This window comes from Pseudopipra pipra, chromosome 11, assembly GCF_036250125.1.
Source record: "Pseudopipra pipra isolate bDixPip1 chromosome 11, bDixPip1.hap1, whole genome shotgun sequence".
Taxonomy (NCBI): Eukaryota; Metazoa; Chordata; class Aves; order Passeriformes; family Pipridae; genus Pseudopipra; species Pseudopipra pipra.
In genome coordinates, this window is record NC_087559.1 from 21,985,858 (window position 1) to 22,008,981 (window position 23,124).

A 23,124-nucleotide genomic window follows, 5' to 3' on the forward strand; every position below is an offset into this window, starting at 1 on the left:
AGTTATGAATGAAATACTTCTTTTTTGAGAGAGGGGACCAAATGTTTGTGCTCCCCTGTTTGGATAGAACATCATGCAAGTAAAAAAAACCAGTAGAAAGTGTAATATAAAATGTAAATGGAAGCGTTTTCCCATTCCGTGATTGTGGGTAAAAAGCTGTGCAGGTTATTATGTACTTACCCTGATCAGTGTTCAGTTAAACACTTGTACAGTTATTTGTTACATATTCTAAATGCCTTTCCATTCCATGTTGTTATCCATAGAAGTCATTGCTAATGGAAAGTGGCTGTAGCAGCTTTTTCATTTTCTAAACTGGCGAACGTGGATTGGGAAAACATTCATGTTGCAAAAAGTGCTGGACACAAATTAGGTATGGTTTGCAATCCTAATGGAAAACATGTTAAGCTCCTTTTGAAAATGACTAATACAGGAATACATGAGTGTGTGCAATTTATGGAGCTGTAGAATTCATCTTTTCAAAGACAAATCCTCAAAAGGAGAGTCCAGAGGGGAACAGACACAAATTCATTCTTACCTAGGTCAGAGCAGTGGACAACCCTGACATAGCACTGGCATCCAAAGGGACATGTTGGGAACAGATCAAAAGGAATCAGTGGCATAATGGGTTCAGTGGTTGGAAATAGGGAATTGTCGTCATCGTCGTCATCGTCCTCGTCTTCCATGTCTTGGAGCATCATGTTCTTTAGTGTGAAATAGGAGGGACCAGTGAGAGATTTGGCAGAGCACAAAGCCAAAAAGAGGAGGAGTGTGTATTCTTTCATATCTTCTTAATCAGGACAACCACTCTGGAAAAGGAAGGTAAACAAACAAACAAAAACCCAGGAGAATTAGTGAATATGAAAGAGCAAATAGAGGTATTGACCTATTTACTTCACTCACTGCAACAGTCTCTGGTCCTGAAAAACGGTCTCTCGTGAACATTGAAGTTTAATTAGTGTATGAGGGATGAAGAATATAAAAATAGTCTTTAAAATATGAATTATTGCCATAAAATTACATGCAGTAATATTAAATTAAATTTATTAGAGATTAATGTAATATCAAAGTTTTTAGTTGAGTTTTACAAATAATATCATCATTTGCTTCAAGCTTGAAAGTGTAATTTTTGTAGTACACTTTACCAGAACTCAGAATGAAATAAATCCTATTTCTTCTTGATGAAAAAGCATTTTTAATGTGATACATGGGCATATGTTATATTGCTGTAAAAGTGAGAAATACTTGATTACCAATGCATAAAATGCACCCAGCAAGACACTTCCTAAACACTTGGTATTCGACTCCCTAAACACTTCTAATTAAACTCTTTCTATTCTAATCTGGGAAAGCAGTGTTTTCACTCCTGACAACAGCTTTTCCCATGTTCCAGTCATTTGTTTATTATTTCCATTGATAGAGGTTCATCTCTGCTTGCAGCACATTTCACAGAATCCTGGAATCACAGAGTGGTTTGTGTTGGAGGGGACCTGAAAGATCCTCCAGTTCCACCCCCTGCCATGGGCAGGGACACCTTCCACTATTCCAGGTTGCTCCAACCCCGTCCAACCTGACCTTGGACACTTCCAGGGATGGGGCAGCCACAGCTTCTCTGGGCAACCTGTGCCAGGGCCCCACCACTCTCTCTGAGTAAAGTATTTCTTCTTGGATCAGTTAAGGCACCTTCCAAGTGGAAAACCCCACATCAGACAGCCACAATTTTTTCCTCATGTTCTTGAGAAGAATGCACAAGTCACAAAGGACTTAAAAATACGTTTGTCTTTAGAAAAATAGACAATCATAGAATAGAGTTGGAAGGGAGGATCATCGAGTCCAACTCCTGACTCTGCACAGGACACCCCAACAATCCCACCCTGTCCCTGAGAGCATTGTCCAAACCCTCCTGGAGCTCTGGCAGCCTTGGGGCTGTGCCCACTGCCCTGGGGAGCCTGGGCAGTGCCCAACCACCCTCTGGGGAAGAACCTTTTCCTGAGATCCACCCTGTCCCTGCCCTGGCACAGCTCCAGCCGTTCCCTGGGCCCTGTCACTGGTCACCACACAACAGATCAGTGCTGCCCTCGGGAGGATGGTGAAAAGCCCCGTGAGCTCTGGCCTCAGTCTCTTCCAGGCTGAACAAACCAAATGACCTCTGACCCACTCCAGCTATTTATTCAACTTCCTTCTGCTTCTCCCAGTTCTAATTTTACCAGGTTTATTCCAGGCACACTTACTGGGAACACCAGGAGCCCAGTCCTTAACTGCAGTGTAGTGCATTACCTGAGGAATGATGATCAGTAGTTTAAAGGTACTGATTTTTTGGGGTATAGGTATTTTTTACATACTCTGGTTTTATTCTGAAGATGATTTTCTTGACCAAATGCTCCTAGTCTGGGGGAAAATGGAGATAGGAAGAATTGCCACAGGATGTTTTGCAACTCTGAGAAAATGCTGTAGATTCAACCCTCAGCTTGACATTGTTTCCCTCCAAAACCCAATTCCAGAAATCATTTGGATCTAACAGCATGCTCCACAAACCAAGAGGGGCTGCTGTAAATTTTAATGTGTATATCCTGTTTTTAAAAACTTTTGTGTTTAGACTATCATAGACCTCTTTAGGGAAATACTAAAAGGATGTCAATTCTTGTCTGATCACCTAACTAAATACTTGATGATCTATTTATAGCTGAAAAATGGCTTTATGTGGGCGTTTTGTCATTGGTCCTCAATTGCAGGAGGAGGAGTGTGCTGGTGCAGGAGTGTTGACTTGGCTTATTCAAAGTTCTGAGGTTTTGGTTGTATTGCTTTCTTCTGTGCAAGGCCTTTTGCTGTTCCTTGGGTATGGTTTGTAACAGCATTAAAGGCAGTGCACTGCATACATTGCTGCTGCTGTAACTGTGTCTGTTTGAGGATGTTTAAAAAGAAAAAAGATAAGTGTTCAGATTACATGAAAAGAATGCCGTGACTTCTTTCCCCCAAATATGTGTCTGAAAACAAGCACAATATACTTTGTAACTTGCAGGTAAGCAACATGTAACTGTAAGTTTGATATTTCCATAATATCCGCTCTGCCTGTACTTTTATTGATTTACCAATCTCCTGAAAGAACCTTCACATGTGTTTTTCCCGTATATTTTCCTTAATATTCAAAATAACATTCTCTTTCAATGCTCCTAGAAAGAATTTGATGGTGGTTCTTGCAATCCCATACAATGTGTGTGCCCTTGAAAGAGTCTTCAATACAGACAGTGCTGGGGAGAAGGTGTGGCACCCCCTTTCAAGAGAATTGGGGTCACTCCTGGCTGTACACCTTTGGGACATTTGGCCTTTTCAATCTTGCGTTTCAGCTTCAGAAAACAGTTAAAATCTTCAGTACTTTAGTCATACTGTTAATTAGGAGGTGAGTTTGAAGACTTTCAGACTTCCAAGTTCTCCTTGTTCTTGGAAAAGCGGTTTGAGGACTGAGGTTTCACAGATGGGATCTCAGGCTGGTTTTCTTCCTTGGCTGCTTTGGTATTAAGTGACAAAATTCCTGTGCTTTATTCAGTGATGTTGTACCACTTCCACATGGAGGATATCAAGCTTCATAGCGTGATCATGTCTCAGGACATCTATTTTCCAGGCCCCTGCTGGCTTTTATTTGTGAGAGGCACTGGATGTATCGTTTCACTGTATCTAAAAGATAATCTTGTGTGTGTGTTCCTGAAATGCTCTTTTGGATCTGGTGCTGGGAAGTTGTCTTAGGAAACAACTTAAAAATCTGTTCCCACGCTTGCATGTGTAGCAAATGGATTCCATATTTCCTTCCAGATATCCAAAAAACCGTGACTTCAAACTGTTAAAAGATTGAGGCTGTGATTGGAGTAGTGGCCAGTTTGAACTCTTGAAAAACATGTGTTGCTCACAAACAGTTCTAGAACAGTAGTGTTGAAATATGTCACTGATGACACATATTGGTCCCTTGAAAACAAGTCCCTTTGCAGAAGGAAGCCTAAGTTGTTGTGGGGTTCTTGGTTTGGTTTGGGGTTTTTTAAGGAAGGGTTAAAAATCCTTGCTTTGTCTTCCTATTCTGCCATTAGAAAATCCTCACTGGATTTGTACTTAGGGGGAATAATCAAGCTTCACTCCAGGTTTGCATTGACCAAAGAACTGCAAAAAAATGGTTCCCAAAGAACAGAGTTTTATGAATGCTTTTTAAAATATCTTTTCATGGCTGGAGTTTTGAGATTCCCAGTAGACAGATGCTGACATGTCTCTGTAGAAATGCTCTGACTCTGCAGCTCATCTCAAAGAACTTACACAAGCTTTCTGCATGCTTCAGTTTCAGGAGTAAGAGAATTAAAAGAAAATGAAAGCCTAAAATCCAAGATCCTGGTGATCTTTCTGGAAATCCTTACATTATTTTATCATGGGAATTTTATGAAATATTGTTTCAGAAGGTACAGGTACAGCTGTGCTAATGGTCCCCTGCTGTCACTTGAGAGTGACTCTGCTCCCAGGTACCTGCAGCTCTTCCACTCAGGCTCTTCACTGAGCTGATTGAACTCACTAAACTGGCATAAAACTCATGTGAGCACCAAAAAAACCCCCAGCACGTTCTTTGTGGGTGAACAGAGTGAGTGTGGAGTACCAGAGCCCACACAAAGGAATGGGTGGAACAGCCTAGTTTAGGGGGCTGGAACTTTAAACAGAAAGAGGAGGAAAGAGGAACAGCCATTCCTGACATACAACAAGCCTAACAAAGCTTGGCCTTGTCCATTCCCGATTTTTACAGCCCAGAGCATTGAGTTGAGAAAGACTGGGGTGGATTCAGGCTTCATTGCACCTTCTTTATCACAATCCTACTTGTCCTTCAGCACAAAAAGCTGCTGAGTAGCACCTTCCCACTGGAACAGGAGCTACCCCGAGGTGAGGTGAGTGAATGTGGACAGTGCACTTCACCTGGAGACACACTGGAAGGCTCACTTGCTGTCCTGAAGTGTGTAACAATCCTAAAATCACTGTACTGAGCACTTGGGACACACTTATCCTCACTAGTGTGGTCATCTTTACCCAAACCCCTGTTGCCAAACAGCATGTAGAACTCAGGCACTTTTCGTGCTCTTAGTTGTAATGTGTAACTAATTAAATGCAGGTGGTATCACAGGATAACTTCACATGATTCAAACCTTTGAGAGATCGTGTGGGAAATTCCCACGAAAGTTTGCAACAGTTTCTGTGATGTGAAAATTCTACTCATGAGTTATGGGAAGAAAAACCTTTCCTGTGAGGACAGGAGCTGTGTATTTAGTGTGGGATGAGTGCATTAAAAAACCCAACAACAAATAAACCTGGATTCCTTGGGAGTTACGTGCCAGCCCTGCAGCATGGGGCATTTGTTGTCTCAGCAGTTATGACACCAAGGAGTTAATACATAGAATTTTAAGACGTAAAAAGACTCTAAATCATATTTAGAAATCTCTTCTGTTACCGGTGTTCGGAGACCAGTTTCCTCTGTCATTGTTTCTGAAAAGGAAATGTTTAAATGACCCAGTGGTGGTCTTTGCAGAGGCAAAGAAAAGTCCCTGTGTTCATTAATAACACAAATCATTGCTCTGTGCACAGATTTTGTCCAAAGAAAGGCAAGACCATTGCTGTTTTGAAATCTATATTTAAAAATAGTTCTGGTTCTATTAGTCATTGTCCCATTCCAGAAATAAAAGGAGTTTATGTTTAACTCTTTGTCTACTCCATTGATTTACTTAAATTGCTTAAGAAAAACAGGAGGAAGTTTTTTTGTTAGTAAGATTACTGAAGAAATGTTCCTGTTGCTAGAAATAGTCCAGTATTGCAGTTAAGTAGTGATAATTAATTGGATGTTTACAAAATAAGTGGTGTTTACAGAGTATTTACTTTTTATGGAAAACTGCTTGACTCCTGTTACTGATTATGATCCATGAGCATTTTTAGGTTGTAGTTCATCTACAATTTACTCTTCCATGGGTTGTTTTTAATTACTTTGCTGATATGTACTTAAAAACCCCCACCAACTTGAATACCAAATTACAGAAAGATAACACAGTTACAACTATAAGAACTGCTGTCATTGTAGAGTAGATTTTCACAGATTGTTATAACTGAGAAAAGTTATTGTCAGCTGTAACATCTTTCTGACGAGTCTTTAATAGTTAAATAACTCACTGTAGCTGTTTTTGTTTTGCAGCTCAGATGTAGTACACAAAGAATTATTTCAACTACAAAGTAAATTTTCCTATGTTCCATCAAAAAAAGTGGTATTTCTAACTGTAAATTACCTGACATTGTTAATCTGCACATAGTGTTGCTTAACTCTTTACTGCTATTTATATAAAATAGGTATTCAAAGTGGACATACCTTGCAAGTTTGGGAGTTCTTCCAGAAGCTCTGTGATAATCCACCTGAGCTCTATATGTCCAGTTATTTCATATTAAAAAAATAGAGAGAACAAGGAAGTTAGACTGAGTTCTGTGAAAAGGAAAGTAAATAAAAAGAAAAAGTCCACTTCCAAACTCCTTGATCCTGCTGGCACCGTGGGTGATACCAGAGTAAAGTGCTGCCTCAGATTAGCCCATCTTAGTACTGAAGGATGATATTAAGACGCCTTGTTACCACTCATATGTTTTTCATCACTGCCTGTATTGGAGCCAAAACTTCTGGCTTAACTCTAGACGTCTAGTGGAAGACTTTATAAAACCTGTAGTTTAATAATAGTTGACATCAGGCCATTGGAAGTACAGTGAGGTCCATTTCAGGTCATTCCTGCTGTGGAATTACAATTATTTATGATCTCGTTAGCCATTATTCTTTAAAAAGTGTGACTTGAGTGAAAGTATAAAACCACAGCCAGTGGCAGAGTAAACCAGTAGCCTGCAGTGATCAGAATGTTGCCAAAGCTTTCTAAAGTTAGAAAATTCGGACTTTATTGTGTAGTTATGTGTAAATTTTACCTCTGCTTTCAGTTGACAGCTGCCTGGCTGGGGGGGTGATCCAAGAATGTAAACTGGGGCTCAGACTTTTTAGTCAATATAGCCAATTTCTGTCTCTTGTGTATGGGAAATAAAGCGTATCTTTTATCTCAAACAGACAATATTTGCAGGGTTCTGTGATAAGGATTGAAGTTGGGCTTAAACCCAAGTCTTTGAGAATTTGTGCTGTTACAAAGCTGTGCTGACCTGCACACCACAATATTTAGAAACTGGGTTATTTGTTTACCTTTCCTAGGCCCTGTGTATGTAAACTTCAGAAATGTCTGACTAATGGAGTTTACCTACAGCAGGTTTCAAAGGCAGTGAAACAGTTTGTATCTTTAAATTCACAATATGCTATATCCAGTTCCGTGCACATCTGACTTCATCTGTTTCTTTAATTAGCTCCTTTCTATGTTAAAAGTCTGGTCTTGCTTTGGGGAAAAAAAAAGCCTGGAAAATTTATTTGGGCCTTTTTTTTTTTTATTATTGTCCATGGTGCTGTTTGCAAAATGCCTGTTCAAATTGCATAATAGTTATTTTGTCTACTGTGACTTTCTTAAGGCAAAAAAAAAAAAAAAAGATAGTATGCCAAACATTAGAACTTTGGTGCTGTGATATCAACCAAGACAAGGCTTGTGTTACCTGCAGCGCTGCCTTGGCATGTGTTCCAGCTCCAGTAGCACAGATGGATGGTGATGATAAAGAGTCTCCCTATCACTTTTCCCAAGGAATAAAATTACAGTTTCAAAAGCAATCACATTCCCACACAAGAATGTGAAGCATGATCTCAAACTTTCTTGAAATCTCAAATTGCATAGATCTGCCTTCCCTTGCCTTCATGGAGAAAGCAAAGCTTCCCAAGCAAACCCTCCCCTGTGTTTTGAATAGCTCGGTTTGGATGGGTTTAGTGAGGAAATTCGTATTAAATTGCTGTTTTAAAAAAGCCTCCAACACTTTCTTGGCTGTTCAATAGAAGGGAGCGGGGCCTGAGGGTTGTAATATAAATGTGCTGGGTTCTTTTTTCCCTTCTTTCAGAAGCAAAGTGTTGAATCAGCAGTTCCAGCTGACCCTGGTTTGCAGCAGTGCTGCCTCTCAATTTTGGATGAATACTCGGGGTTTTTTATGATTATTTTCTCCTTTCAGTTGATTCTGGTGGTAGGAACACATTCCTATGTGTATGAAGTTTGTCATAGCCAGTTACATAATGAAAGGGATACACATAGTGGTAGGATCTGGAAAAAATGTTACAACCTTAAAAGGGCTTATCCATATATTTTGTGTGACATAAAGGGTCAATATGGTAGAAATAAATGTTGCCTTCATGGACATGCTGGTCTTTAATGAAACTGTTCAATATTTCAAGACTTAGATTTAGTATTTTGATTGGAATATAATCTCAATCTCAGATAAAATACCCAGAAATCACATTTTCAGGTCTCCTCTCTACCTCTATTCTGAACTTCAGATAGCAATACTAAAAACTAAATTGGGCCAGTGGTTCTGAATCTACTTTATGAGCCTGTTCTTTTATTTTTAATGTCATTAATTTATTTCCAGTGTCACAGTGTTTTAATCCATGATGTTGGGGGCTTAATGAAGAGATAGTAGTCTGAGGGTATTTGCTTTGCAAGAAGATGTCTGTATATACTCCTATGACACCTTTAAATAACTAAAAATTATATGAGGTCAGACTGTTTGCTCAGACCTTTTCAGTGATTTCTGTTTCCACCAGTGAAAGAATTGGTTGAAAATTAGAATTCTCCCTCTTAAAGTTTCTGAGCAGAGGAGGTGAATTTCTCAGGCAGTGATAGGAGTACATCCAGCACGCTGTGGTTCAGAGCAGGGTCTCACTCTGTGAAACAGGAAATGAAAAAGCATTCAGATGATGTTTTATATTGACTTCTTATATTATCTCATCAGTGATATAAACTGCTGTCTGGATTTCTGTGTTGCAAATGGCTGTATTTGTGTTCCTCCCTGTGTCTGAGGGAGCAAACATGTGCTGCCATATGTGGCTTGTGCTTACACTGCAATCTCTGCTCTAAGCTGGCCTTGTATATGTTTGTTATTCTAGGGCAAACGAAGGGCTTTTTCATTTTCTAGCAGTGTTTATAAATGTGGTTTACATAAAGTGATGAATCTGACATCAGCTGCACAGTTCTGCCTTGGCCCCTGCCCACCACATTTTAACACCATGACCTATTGCTTCGTGCTCGCAGCCGGACCATGTGCAGCGCACTCACATACTTGGGCTTGAGCTCAGTTCTGGCTCTCCCCAAGCTGGACCACACCACTGAGCCAGCTGAGTGGATCAAAACTGCCCCTCAGCTTCTGTTGTTCATCTTGGTCCTTCAGTATTTCTGTGTGCACATATTAAAAAATAATTGTTATTTATTATCGTACACGAATCAACTTTTGCGTGTAAATAGATGAATTTCGCTGTGTGTGTTTTTGGCAGCTGACTTAGAAACTGCAGCAAAATATAGTTTCATTTTGCAGTGCAAGTCCTCAGTCCCTGATGTTTATTAGCAACACAGCAGCATTGAAGGGCGGGTCAGAGCTGGCAATGTTGAGAGGCTGTGTACAAAAAGAGTTGTAAATTCGAGTGTGCATGTCCACACATCCGTGGGATTGTCCTGGATTATCGTGTGTTGTATGGATGCAAGGAGCTGGAATGACTGGAGGGACAAAATAGTCACCTGAAAAATACCTTGGTTTTCCCCCTTGCAAGGAGTCGGTGTTGCCTTTGGACAATAAGTGTGTTCTACCTTAGGCTACAGATAAATACAAATTTCTCTGTGTGGAAATGCCCATCTCAGAAGTCCCCAGGTAGCTTATTCCCACCTCAATGCTCTTCTCCCTGGTCTTGTAAAAAGGTTTATGCACCAAACTGGATCAGGAAACTGCTTTGCCTGATCAGTGAAAGTCTTGAAATAGTTTTGGTGTCTCTACATGTCAATTATTAGTCTTGCTCGTGATGCTGCTCACAAGTTTGAATAATGTTAAATGGCGTTTGTATGGAATATGGGTATTTATCTGCCTTAGAGACATTGGAAACACCAGACATTCTTTCATGGAAAATCAAACAGTAGTTAAAATGAAAAACTCAGCAACCAGTGCCAAACTACTGAATCACTCCAACAATAAGTTCTAAAGGAAAGTTTTCTGTTCCGGAATAAAAGCTGGACTGAGAACAACATTTCCTCATGGACTATCAAGAATTTACTCTGCCAGAGTTGAACAGTTCTTTCAAAAACCCCAAACCTTGATCACTTGCAAGTGCTGATGTTTCCCTTTATTTTAACAAACAGTATGAATAATATGGAAGTGCAAATGAATGCACTTTCTTACACAGCATTTGGCTGGATTCATATTGTTCAGAACATAAAGGCAATGTTTAAAATGACAACTGACATCCATTTCCAGTGAGTTATTAGTTTAAAAAAAAAATAGAAGTGTGGCTTTTTAGTCCTTTGTATTCCAGGAAAAAAACACCTGAAATATTTAAAGTATGTTAGACTGAAAAGACAATTGAATTTTGTTATTACATTTTTTGGTAGCTTTACCTACCCACACAAGTGATTGATATTACGGTTAGAAATTCAAAACAAAATTACTTTGATTCAGGTCGTGATAGACATTTTTAAAATAGAAGCGCAAATTTTAGTCAAATACTATGTCCAGTGAAGAACCTCAGTCTTTAAATGTTTGCGTGTACTTTGAGCATCTCCCTTTTGTAGATGGCAAAAGTAACAAGGTTCCTTGGAAGATCTCCAAACACAGTTTGTTTGCAAGTTTTGAAACACCCGATTTGTTGCTTTGGAATAATTGAAATTAAAGCATTCAGAATCATTACTAATGAAAAGAAGGATATTATTTCACTGGAGAAGTCATTTCCCTACCTTACTAATTAACCCAGCCTGTGTTCAGATGTGTGTTTTGTCCCTGGGAATTTTGTAGGATGGTCTCATTTGTTTTCCATCATCACCACAGCAGTAACTCTGTCATGCAAGGCTGGGTCTAACCCTAAATACTCCCAGTAAATTAGGACTCTTCTGAAAAAGTCTGTTTTAGTTATAGTTAATCACTGCTGTTATGGTTTTAATATTATTTTCTCATACCTATGCTACTAATAAATTATGGGTACTATGTAATCTATATTATTTTCTAGTTGGCATTTTTAAAAAACAATTAATATTTGCTTTAATTACTTAGATACCATACAGTGATTTTCTGTTTATTTTTTTTTACCATTCATTTTTTCCCATTTCACCTGTAGGGGAAAACCACAAGTAAGAATGGCCTTGGACACTTCCAGGGATGGGGCAGCCACAGCTTCTCTGGGCAACCTGTGCCAGGGCCTCCCCACCCTTAGTAAAGTATTTCTTCCTAACATCTAATCTAAATCTCCCTTATTGCAGTTAAAAGCCATTTCCCCCATCTGCCCATGTAAAAAGTCACTTTATATCCTTTTTTATGAAAAAGGAAAGAAATAAGAAGATGAAACCTTCTAAACTAAGCTAAAAGGCAATGTAGAAACCCCCAGAGAAGTTCAAGTTCTTGGACAGATATCCTAATGTACTATTTCTAAAGGTATTTGTCTGGAAACACTGGAGTGTGTTAGTTAAGGAGCTTTGTACTGTGGACAGTTTTGCCCTGCTTTTTATCATGGACAGAAATTCACTGGATGACAGGAGTTGCTTTTACCACACACTGGAAATACTTACGTGAATTGAAAGAAAACATATGTCATAATTGCATATTAACTTGTGCTATGGAAAATGAGATCTTTTGGGTAGGACAATTTATAAAGCAGAGACTATTATTTGCCTCTTGAACACTAATGTTCTACAAAGGGTAATTTCCATGTGGCTTGCCCACAGCACTACAAAGGAGCTTTGAGTTTAGAACATAAACTCACTCACCAATGGATAATTTATTTCGTTAAATAAGCAAACTACAGCTTTGATAATTTCAGAGACTCATAGAATCCCACAACAGTTTGGGACCCTAAAAATCATCCAGTTCCAAGCCCCTGCCATGGGCATATGTCAGCATATGATTCATACTGTGACTATCATTTTGTTTCATGGCTATTAGAATTTTTGTGTGTTTTCCAATTAATGTAAAAGATCCACATCTCCTCACATAAAACCATGGGCTGTTCTTTGCTCAGAAGATTGGAAAGGTAAAAAAGAGAGTTAATCACTGTTTCTTTCATTTAAGGTTTTACCAGAGGCTCTCAAAATAAATGCAGAATATAGGTAATATGGATTAATTTGAACCCATATGTTGTCAAGAAATAGAGAGGATAATTATTTTACCTCTTCCAATGCTAAAACTAAAAAAGTCAGTGGGTGGTAGGTTCAAATCAAAAGGAAATACTTCATCAAACATTCATAGTTGAGCTGTGGAAATGTGCAAGTGAAGTGAAGTGGATTTGAATGTTTCATGTAGACCCAAGAAATAATTGGTCTAATTGAAAGAGGAAAAGTCTTGCTTCCTGAATTCTTTGTTATGGGAGCCAAACTGAGCTGGAAAAAAATGGAGAAAGAGTTTTCCCTTGAAGACTGGTAGTGAATAACCTTCCCTGAGTAAGTCCAGAGCCTCCCTTCATTAGAAGGAAGCCACAGATGTTTATAAAGAGCAGTCACTTAAAAGGGGGGATGAACCATGAAATGTTTGGGAGGGCCATCAGATTCCCTATGACATTTTTTAAGAAGCTGAATGCATGAGGATAAAACATAATGGCATAGCCAACTTTCAGGGACTGGGAGAAATTGCTGTGAAAAAACCCCATTTAAGTACATTTTAATCCTTTTTCCTAATTTTAATCCTTTAAAAATACCATTACGTAACTCTCTGAGAAGATTCTTGTCTGTGTTGATAGTGTTGCTGAAGATGTAATATTTCCACAGCTGTGTTCAGTATTACTCCTTTGAGAAAAATATCTGTCTTGTGGAAAAAATAAGTCAGCTTTTATGTATTGCTATCCTATGAAAAGTTCCCACAGAGAAACATAGATTTGTTTTAGGAATCCTGCATGGAAAACCTACGGATTTCTGTGTATATATTCATAATGCTGCACACTTGGAATGCAAGTTCTTTTCTCTGAATTAACAGATCTGCTTCAAAGTACTTTGTAGAAAACAGCAGTGTTGTGAGCTGGTCTGAATAACTCAGTTTAGCAAAGATATGTTAATGTAAATAACTGCCCAAGGTTATGAATCCAAAGTTTGCATTCAGTAACTGGGGGGAGATCTGCATCCTGTACAAAGACTTAAACAAAAGAGATGGGATTTCTACCAAATTACAATAATTTGTTTACTCAGTGGCTGTGGGAATTTCCTTGCATAACAGACTGTTAAAGAAGAAATGACAAGGCAGATGTTTTTTTAAGATGAACATTTTAAATAATGCGACTGTGAATGCTTTAATTTACTTTAATTCTTAAATCCTTGGAAAAAAACCCTCCATTTAATGAATGAGCCAGGATGGCTCAAGCAGGACTGTTCTGGGGAATTCACTCAGCTCTTGAGTGTTTGTTCACTTGTAGAGACTCCAGAGAATGTTTGTGTCCATTGTGACTGGCAAACTCACAGGGAAGGACATGAAGCACTAGGCAGGAATATCTTTGGCCTTTATGGGAAAATGGAATATCTGAGCCTTTGTACCTCCCAAACACCAGGTGATTTATTGAGGGCAGCACAACAGTTGTTGGACCTTATCATAAATAAGCAATATTGAGGCATCTCCCCCAGTTGCCTTCTCCTGTTAGCCAGCATGTTTTCATCCTCTTGTAGAGGAGAAAATAATGTTTACAAAGGAAGCTGCAGTCTGGGGGAAAGATAAGATCTTTCGTTTTTCTTGAGGTTAATATGGCCTTCCAAATAGTTGTACTGCACAACATTTCTCCAAGCTGAAAAAATCACAATTTCTGAATATAGAGCTTTGAATTCAATGCCCCAGAAAAACCTCATTGCTCATGGAAATAAAACTTTCAAGTGAAAATAAGTAAAAATTACTAGTTTTAGACACCAGGACAGTTAAGTTTTGGGAGTAGCCCTTTGGATTCCCAGGTATAGGCATCAATGAAAGACAGACCTGTAGGAAATACTAAAACTAGAAGCAAAGTTTGGTCTGTGAGTGACTGCAATAGAATATTGGGGGGGAGGGCTCATGTAACAGGACTCAGCTACAACAGCAAGAGGTGAAGTTGTCCAGGTTGTCCTCAGCCCCCAGCCCACCTCAGTGTTCAGAGGAGATTCCCTTTGTATCTTGTATTACCCTGGAACACTGCACTGGTGGGGATTTTGACTAGATGTGAGTGCAGGGCAGAGGCAGTGGTGTGGAGCTCCAAGGAACTCCAGAGCAATGACCAGATTGTGTGTTGGGAAACTTTAGGAACTGTGTTCACAGGCTGATAAAGGCAGCAAGCCCTTCATGAAATGTGGAAGATGCTGTTGTGCACAATCAGGCAGGCTGGGGCAGGGCTCTGAGGGGAGTGTGTGAGCACAGTTGTCCTGGATCAGGGCAGAGCCCATCCAGGCCAGTCCCCCGAGTTTGACAGTGACCAAAAATAACCCCCCAGGGAAAGGTTTAGTGCTGCTTCTGCTGTTCCTTTGCTTTTGCTTTCCTCAAAGCAAAATAAAGCTGTTTTTAGGACAGAGGTTTCATTTAGTTTTGAGATTCACCCTGAAGTAGTTTGGCTTTTTTCTGCCATTCCTGAGGGAGCAGCTTGAAGTTGTGTCAGGGCAGGGACAGGTTGGATTTCAGCAAAAGGTTCTTCCCCCAGAGGCTGGTTGGGCACTGCCCAGGCTCCCCAGGGCAGTGGGCACAGCCCCAAGGCTGCCAGAGCTCCAGGAGGGTTTGGACAATGCTCTCAGGGACAGGGTGGGATTGTTGGGGTGTCCTGGGCAGGGCCAGGAGTTGAACTGAGTCCTTGTGGGTCCCTTTCAACTCAGTCTGTGATTCTGTGATCTTTTTAAGACTGATCAAACATTACCCAGTTGAAATAAGGGCATTTATTGTGTGGAAAAGGTGACACCACAATGCTAACAAACCTGTTAGTTTAGTTTTGCTTTACTGGGCTATTTCAGTATCATAAAAGGGATAGTAATTTATCAGCAATTGGTTTTTGGTGTTCTATGTTCTATGCAGTACTTGACTATGTAAGTTCTGTCAGGGATGCACAGTGGTGCCTGAATGTGTTCCCAGAGGTAATTTAGTGACCTAGTAGCTGCTGCATCTTCTTCATCTTGCATCATATAAAATGAAATATTTTTATTAAAAGTTCCATTTGATGTTCTCTCTTCACATCTTAAAGTGAAAAGTTAAAAACAGTGTTAAGTCTTTATGGGTCTATCCTGATGGAATTTTAATGGAGAACAGGGTGTCTGTTACCAAGGAACATTACATTTGTAATGAGACACTGTAACTTGGATATTGGGAATGTTAAACAGTATATTTCCATTGGATTTCATTGTAGCACTTGCACCAAAATTGTTAAAATCACACTTGCAGGCACTGGAGTGGAGCTGCTTGGTTCATGAATTGATATAAAACTTACGAGCAGCGTGTTAATTTATTAGGAAAATAAAAAGTGAGATTCATTTTGGTCATATGGTCATTTCTTAATGTGGAAAAAGAGATCTGTTTAATACATTTTAGAGGTTTTGAAGTGACGTCTTCGCTACTTTTAGATGGAAAAAGTGTTCCAACATTTTTCCACAATACTTTGGGCTTTGAGACTGTACAGAAGTTGTTGACATCTTTAAATCAGAGCTCTTATTTCACATGTCTGCTGCTTTTTCCTCATTTAAAATGGTTTCCAGTGTGCCAAGAGAAGTAAAATTAAGGCCTTGAAATAGAGAGTTTAGGATTCAATGGTAAGTAACTGTAAGAGAAGGGTCATGTTACTAAATATGCAAAAATAGCTGCAGGGATTTCTTTTGTTCATTGGGAAACAGGAATGTGTGTCTGCTGAATTAGTCAGATATATTATTATAAACTAGTCTTTTTGCATGGATGTTTGTACCTTTTTCCCTTCAAGAAGACAGTAAGACTGTTGTGCAGGTTTTCTTTCAAGGGAGTGTAGGTTACATGGTTCACTGCACTTTCTGGTCCACTAAACCTTCAAAGGCAGCCAAAACCAGCTTTTAAAGGAAGTGTCCTTAAAAACATGAACTATTTCCAAAGTGTTGGCTTCACCTCTGTGGTTGGGACGTTCAACAGGATGGTCAGAGTATGGTTCTGACCCCCTTAAAGCAGTGATTTGACCCAAAGTTTGGCCTTCCAAAGCCTGATGGATGACTGCAGCAAGGAGTGGTGGCATGAAAGGTGTAACACATGCTGGCATTGCATGGTCAGTGTTGCTTTGGCATTGGTTGCTTGGGGCTGTAAATCCAAAGAGGATATAAGCAGGTCCCTGGGATTACATTTTTAGGTGCCTACACTTCCAAAATGAGTAGAGATTTGGAAGTGTCCTAAAGAAGCTTCCAGGGCATCAGATATTGTGCTGGACAATCTGCAGACTTGTTCTCTGCAAACTGCTTCATACAGGAAATTACCAGAATTACTGAGTAAAATTATTTTGGTAGTGTTTGCTTGTATTTCTACTATTTTACTGTCTGTAGTTTTGTCTGAAAATTGTGTACATCGGAATATAAACATAGTGCTTAAATTAGAACATGTTTTCTCTTGAGAGCTTCAACTAGTTAGCACTGGTATTACTATACAGCAGAAAGGATAAACTGTTTATTTTCTTGCTGTGATGCAACTGTTTATAAAGCTATGGCTGGAGAGAGATCTTCAAAGTTCATTAATTTCTTTCAGTGAAAGCATAACCAAGTTGTTGGTAAAGAAAGGATAAAATCCTGCTTCCAAGTTGTGATTTTTGTTCTTACTGAATGCTGAGGGGTGTCTGCAGTAACATGCATGGTGCATGTTTCAGAGTTGAAATTCAGAAGTTGCATCAGCCACTCCCTGTAGTGTTTCTATAATAGAGAATTTACTGGGTGAAGTTCACTTTGTCTTGGGCAAATAGGAAGCAAGTGCTCACACCTAAACTCCTTTTTGGGGTAAAGTTTGAGTGATTTGTTGCTTAGTCATGAGGGGATCTCTATTCTTTGTTAAATTGAAATGGAAAGTGGAGAAGGGTGTGGACTGTGTGCTCAACATTTTTGGGGTCTCAGAGGTTCTAACAGGCTCAACACGTGGGCATTAATAATTAAAGTCTCACTTCAGGAGGCATTTGGTGCCTTTATTTTTCTGAGGTTTTGGTAGGGTTTTTTTGTAAGAAAGATCTTTTACCTTGCTTAGAGAAAACATTCCTTCAAATTCAGAAAGCTGCCCAAGCTTCCATGGTAACAACCGTATTTTGTTGGACACCTTTGCAGTTTTTATCTTACCAGAAATGCATTTCCCCGTGCCCAAAACCACCGTTCAGGCAGATCCTCAGAGCTCTGTCATCTTTTAACAAGTAGAAAAACCCTACTCAAACCCAGTGACAACGTCAGTACCTCCTGTCTGAATCTGGTGATAACCACGGGGTGTCATCTGCTGCATTTCAGTTTATAATGGGACCTGTGTGAAGGGCTCAGCAAGCCTTGTCAAAATTCTTGTGTGTAATGCAGGAGCCAACAGTGCAAGTCAGAACTTGGAAATCTAACAGCCAGAGAGTCTAAACCCACAAAATTCCTCTTGTGCCACAAAGCACTGTGGTTCTGGAATTGCTCTGGCTATTGAATCCTTACCTCAGCTATTCCAGGTCTCTTACTGAGTTTAAAATATCTTACCTCTCATAGTGTCAGCATTTACATTACAGCCTTGCATTTGTCTGGGGCTGGAGCACAGAAAAGTTTGTATTCAGGTTTCTGCTGTGCTATCAGTAGTTTCCTCTCTGAAATGGTTAAAAAATTCTTTGCAGTCTCAGCAACTTGCAGCTGATCCTCTCTTGAATTTAGCTGTGAACACAAGTTGCAGCTACTTCTGTGTCTGGAGAACAGGAGAAGTGAGAGTACTGCTGAGTGAATCCCCAAATCCCATTGTGTGTCAGAATTGTTACTTTGGTGGTTTAACAGTTTCTCCCTCAAACCCCATTCCCATCAGGGACTGGAGGCTCTCCCAGTATCTCTCAACTGAGCATCTTCTCAGACTAAAAGATCAAGCAGTGCCAACTCCTGTAAAACTTAGGAATTTTTCAAGGGACCTGCATGGCTGAGGTTCAGACAAGTTCTTTCAATTCCACAAGAATATCTGTTGGCTAATTTTTTGCTTCATAATATTTTACAAGACTTCTGAGTCTGGTAATACTTTAACAGAACTATATTCTATTCTCAATCACAGAATATTCTGAGTTGGGGGGGACCCACAAGGATCATCAAGTCCAATCCTATGGCCTTCTTAAAGTATATTAATATATTAAGTATGATCACATATATACATAGTATATTAATATATTCATATAATATATGAAGTATATTAATTTCCAATGCAAGCCAACAAAACTTAATTGTTTGCTCAGTTATATTTTAGAGAACAAGCAGACACTGTAGGGGTTTTGTGTTGAGTTGTCCTTGCATATTTTTAGCCTACTAGTGGCCAAATATTCTGTTTGTTCCCATATTTTTCTTGACCAAGAATGGTCAGGTCACTTCACCGTGTCTTACTGTGACAGCTGTTTAATGGTGATAATCCCATTTACTTTTTTTATAAAATCCTTTGATTATAAATACATTATCAAATCACTGTTAAAAAGTGGTGGGAGTTAGTATAATACAGCCCATTCCACTTCCAGTGTAGCTGAGAGTTTTGAGGAGTGGACAGATTTCAACTGCTTACATTTGACATATGGAAAAGTTATCCAGGTTTAATTGCCTGTGTATTTCTGAAGTGAGTAAGAACCTATTCATTGCATATCCCTCATCCCTTGGCTTTTTTCTCCTTCTTGGTCTTCTGCCTCTGCTACTGTTGTGTTCTGATTCCAAAATGATTTTCCTTCAGTCTTCCTGTTTCACTGCTGTGGAATTATATTTGCACCATAAACTTTGGGTCATGTCCTGTTACTGAGGGCTTCTGTAGGAGCAATTTATCACACTGTGCTCTCAGGTGAGCTTGATACTCATTGTATTTAACCCCCAAGGGAATACTCTTAGACAAATTACTTGCATGGAAGTCACTTTTATGACATCTTAACAGTGAAAAAGTATATATTGGAGAAAAAAGTATGTTAATGGTCTCAAGAATTCATCTGTATTTTAGCTGTGTTATCCCCTGCAAATCCAGTGGAGATTTTCTAGTGGGTCTTATGAGTCTGAATGTGTTGATAAGAGAAGAATTCTATTTGAATGAAAATGCTCACAGCAATATATGGTGTTTTATTATATTTATTATAAGACTGCATAAAATATTGTAATACAAGAGGTTGTTTGCTTGGAAATCCCTCCTTGTGTCAATCTGTGTATTCCAAATGCTTAGTAAGGCTTCTGAGAGCTCTGCTCAGCAGTGCTGCAAAGGAAATCTGAAGTTGTTAAGAAATAGTCTGAAATTATTCATTTTAATAATTTAGGGTTCTTAGTCTCTCAAAACAGTAGTTTGGGAACTTAAAGATGTTCTACAAAGACAAAGGATATTAAGCAAAGTGAAAGGGAATGAAGGAATCAAATGTTGGAAGTGCACAAGAAATGAAAGCAAACCACCTAACACAGGACATGGTGTGTAAAAACTCAGCCTGTTGGTGTCACCATTCTTTCCCAAACTTAGCTGATCACTAAGGCAGGGCTTCTGACTGTAGTTCACCAGGAAAAATATCCAAAGCAATCTTTTTCAGAAATCCATGTATCTTAGAATTGTTTCTTCCAAGAAGTGTGTTATGTTTTGACTCGGTGCAGAACAAGCCCCACTGAGGTCGTGGTCTGTTTGAGGAAGAGAGAACTTTGAGATACAAGGCTGTGATTTGGTTTTTTCTAATCATGAATGTGAAGCTTCAGAGCAAACAAAACTCAGGTTTTCATACGTGCTGTCTACAATATGCTGAAAGGAATGTCTGGAGGCTCTTCCCTGTTAAATGTGTGTGATCAGGGTGCTGTGTCTGTGGGCAGGGGGTGTTGGGATGTGTGGGAGATGCACAGGGAAAGCTTCACTTCCAGAGTGAGGGCAGGAAAATTGCAGGGCAGTGGTTAATGTGTGTCCTTTGAAGGTTTCACAATGTGCCTTTAAGAAAAGCAGTCCCTGTATTAAACCATTTCATCTGCTGTTCTGATCTGCTCTGAAGAAGAAGTGGTTGGAGAGCACACCTACAGGAGTGAAGAAAACAGGGTGCTTTGGGGTTTTTTTTAATTCCTCACAGAACAGCCCAGAGAAAGTGGAAAGTAATTACGTGAAAAATAATGACAGGTCAGTCCCGTTTCCTACCACCAACCTGCTCTTATGAGGAAGGGCTTAGAATCCAAGAAATATGAAAGATGGTAGCATTACTTTCAATTTTTATTGAAATTTTTCTTTAAAAAAGTATCATCTACTTCTTATCAAAATTTTGGCTACTTCAGAGAAAGAATATAATATTAAAATCTGGAGCCAGATATTACAAAAGGTTCTTTTCTATGAACCGAGACATTAAAAACATCTTCAAGAGCCAGAACCCTTTTCTAGGGAAATAAATCTGTTTGTAAACATTTGCTCTTTATATCTGAAAAGAAATTCATATTGAATGGGTTCCTGAACCTCCTTTATCAACATTGTCTCTGAGTGGAGATTTATGACTGTCTAGAAGCATTCAAATAACTACTAACTGGATATTTTAAAGTTTTGAGAAAGTCTGGTTAGTCACCTAAATGGGCAACATGATCCTAATCCTATACAGTATAAAAAAATCTAACAAACCAACTATGGTACAAATGGATGGAACCATTGAAAAATAATTAAAAAAAATAAAATATGCTTAGTTTAAATTAAAAAAATCCACATAGAAATTAATTATTCATTCCTATAACTCATCAGAATCTGTGTTTGAATACAGGAAGTTTTCAGGGTCATCTAAAACAAACAATTTAACTTTTTTTTTTTGCCTTGCAATTTCAGTTGGAAGAGAACTTATCACTGCAAAATGATTGGTAGAAAGTCCAGGAACTGTGTATGTTTTAAGAAATTTCCTTCTTGCATTGCTGGAATTTTCGTAGCTCCAGGACTTTTATCTGTATCATTTTTAAAGCTGATGTGTAAAATATTTTAGAATGTTTTAAATGCGGTTAATCAAATAAGACAGGACCAAGCTGAGGGTTTAGTTATATTCCTCTTTTCTAAAAGCTGATCTTGTGGAGGGCGTTTCTGGGGGCACAGTTGGATCTGCTGGGTTTAAACAGAAAAGTTCTAATAGAAACAAAAGTTGATGACATAACCCTAAGCCTCTATTTTTACATTTAATGATTTTATAATGAAACAATATGAAGAAAACCATTACTACTTTGCTTCAGTATATAATATACAGAATCTTATTTATAGTAGAAGGACTAAGCAGACCTGTTAGTGGCAGAGAATAAATAAAGCTGTGTTTCTAGAGATGGGGGTTGCAGTGCAGAACTGAGGGGGGTTATTTGCTCTTCTGTGGCTTAAGGACAACACTGCAATAGGATCTGATGCATGAAAACGAGTGTGGGGAGAGCTTTCTCGTGTTGATGTAGTTGTTTTCGAGATGCACGTGTTCCAGACGGGAATCTTCACTGTCCTCCTCCTCCTCCTCGCTGTCGTCCCCGCTGGGAGTCCTGCAGATGCGCTCGGGGGGCACCGTCCTGGGACACGGGGGAGGGATCAGGTTATAATTATTCAAAATAACTCTCAATTTCATCCTTTATTTTTGAGTTGCTCTTTATTTAGATATTTGAATATACTAACTTAGTAAGTAGATTAGATTTTCTCAATTATATATTTATGGATGACTTTTTAAAAAGTCATTCTTTTTAAAATTCTCTCCTTGCATTGATTTCTTACTTATATCATATACTGAGGGAAGCACTGGCACGGTTGCTGAATGAAAACTTTCTCTACATAACACACGGAAGATCCTCTGTCTGTCAGTGCTTTGCTTTGCAAACAGCACAGAGGGACTGGAGAGCTCCATAGCTGGGCCTGCCTGGAACCTGCTCCTCCACTCATTTTGGAACCCTTTGGGCTCTGCTCCAAGAGCACAAAAAGCTGGTGGTTGCTGTGCCTGTCAAAGTGTAGCTGCCCCAGGGGAGGTGGCCCAAGCACTTTTACAGCTTAATTTCTTGGACAGAACTGTTGTGCCACATCTTTGTGAGCATTTTCAACAACTCTGAGGGAGGGTGAAGTCTCACTTTTATCATATTCAGAAATACTGCAGAGGAAAACTCAGGATTTAGGTCTTCCTTCAGAATATTTTAAGATAAATATTTACTTTAAAGTAGCAAATTCCTAAAGCAAAGGGTGTCCTCTGGCGTTTATTTTAATGCCATTAGCCTAACAAAGAGCTTGGAAATTACCTTATTTTGTTGTTGTTCAGTCTCAGAAAACGCAGTTTTCTCATTTCATCAATTCCAAATGGCACAGACTTCAGTTCATTGTGATCCAAAAACAGCTCCCTCAGGGAGTGATATGCTCCAAAAAAGGACACGGGGTCTATGCCATCGTCGGTGAGTTTGTTAAAGGACAGGTAGAGATACTCCAGCCCCGGCTTCATGTGGCCAAACACGTAACCGGGGATTCTTTCTATCTGGTTTCCTACAAGTACCAAGTGTAGTAAAGATTTTGGCAGGTAGGAGGGAACATGATACAATTTATTGTAAGAGAGATCGATTGATTCCAAGTTCCTGCATTAAAAGAGGAAAAAAAAGAAAAAAAAGGGCTGAAAAGGCTCTGCCCCAGCTCGTTGGTAATGCTTGATGGGATTACAGGGGAACTGAATTTCCAAGGGAAATTTGTTTCTGTTCCTGGAACAGAATGCATTATATGGAACGTGCTCATGTGTAATTACTCTGGGAATAGAAGGAATGGAAGTCATGAATTAACAGTCAAGCACAATGGTTTTGTTGGTGGGAAGAGATCCTCGGTAATGAGCACAGAGGGGGCTGAACTGGGAACCCCGAGGGACTAATTTGGGTTTGCTGCACGTACTGAGCCTGGGACTTC

General features: G+C 39.3%; 2 protein-coding genes across 3 annotated transcripts in view; one reads left to right on the forward strand and one right to left on the reverse strand.

Moving 5' to 3' along the window:
• CENPP (centromere protein P) overlaps window positions 1-23,124 on the forward strand; it is a 127,006-nt gene that overhangs the window by 64,529 nt on the left and 39,353 nt on the right. The window lies entirely within an intron of this gene.
• LOC135420049 (extracellular matrix protein 2-like) overlaps window positions 1-23,124 on the reverse strand; it is a 46,563-nt gene that overhangs the window by 9,565 nt on the left and 13,874 nt on the right. Inside the window, exons 9-11 of the mRNA XM_064667012.1 lie at window positions 22,479-22,805; window positions 21,572-21,767; window positions 536-788 (exon numbers count right to left, since the gene is read on the reverse strand). Coding sequence (XP_064523082.1) covers window positions 536-788; window positions 21,572-21,767; window positions 22,479-22,805 — 776 coding nt within the window. The remainder of the gene's footprint in view (window positions 1-535; window positions 789-21,571; window positions 21,768-22,478; window positions 22,806-23,124) is intronic.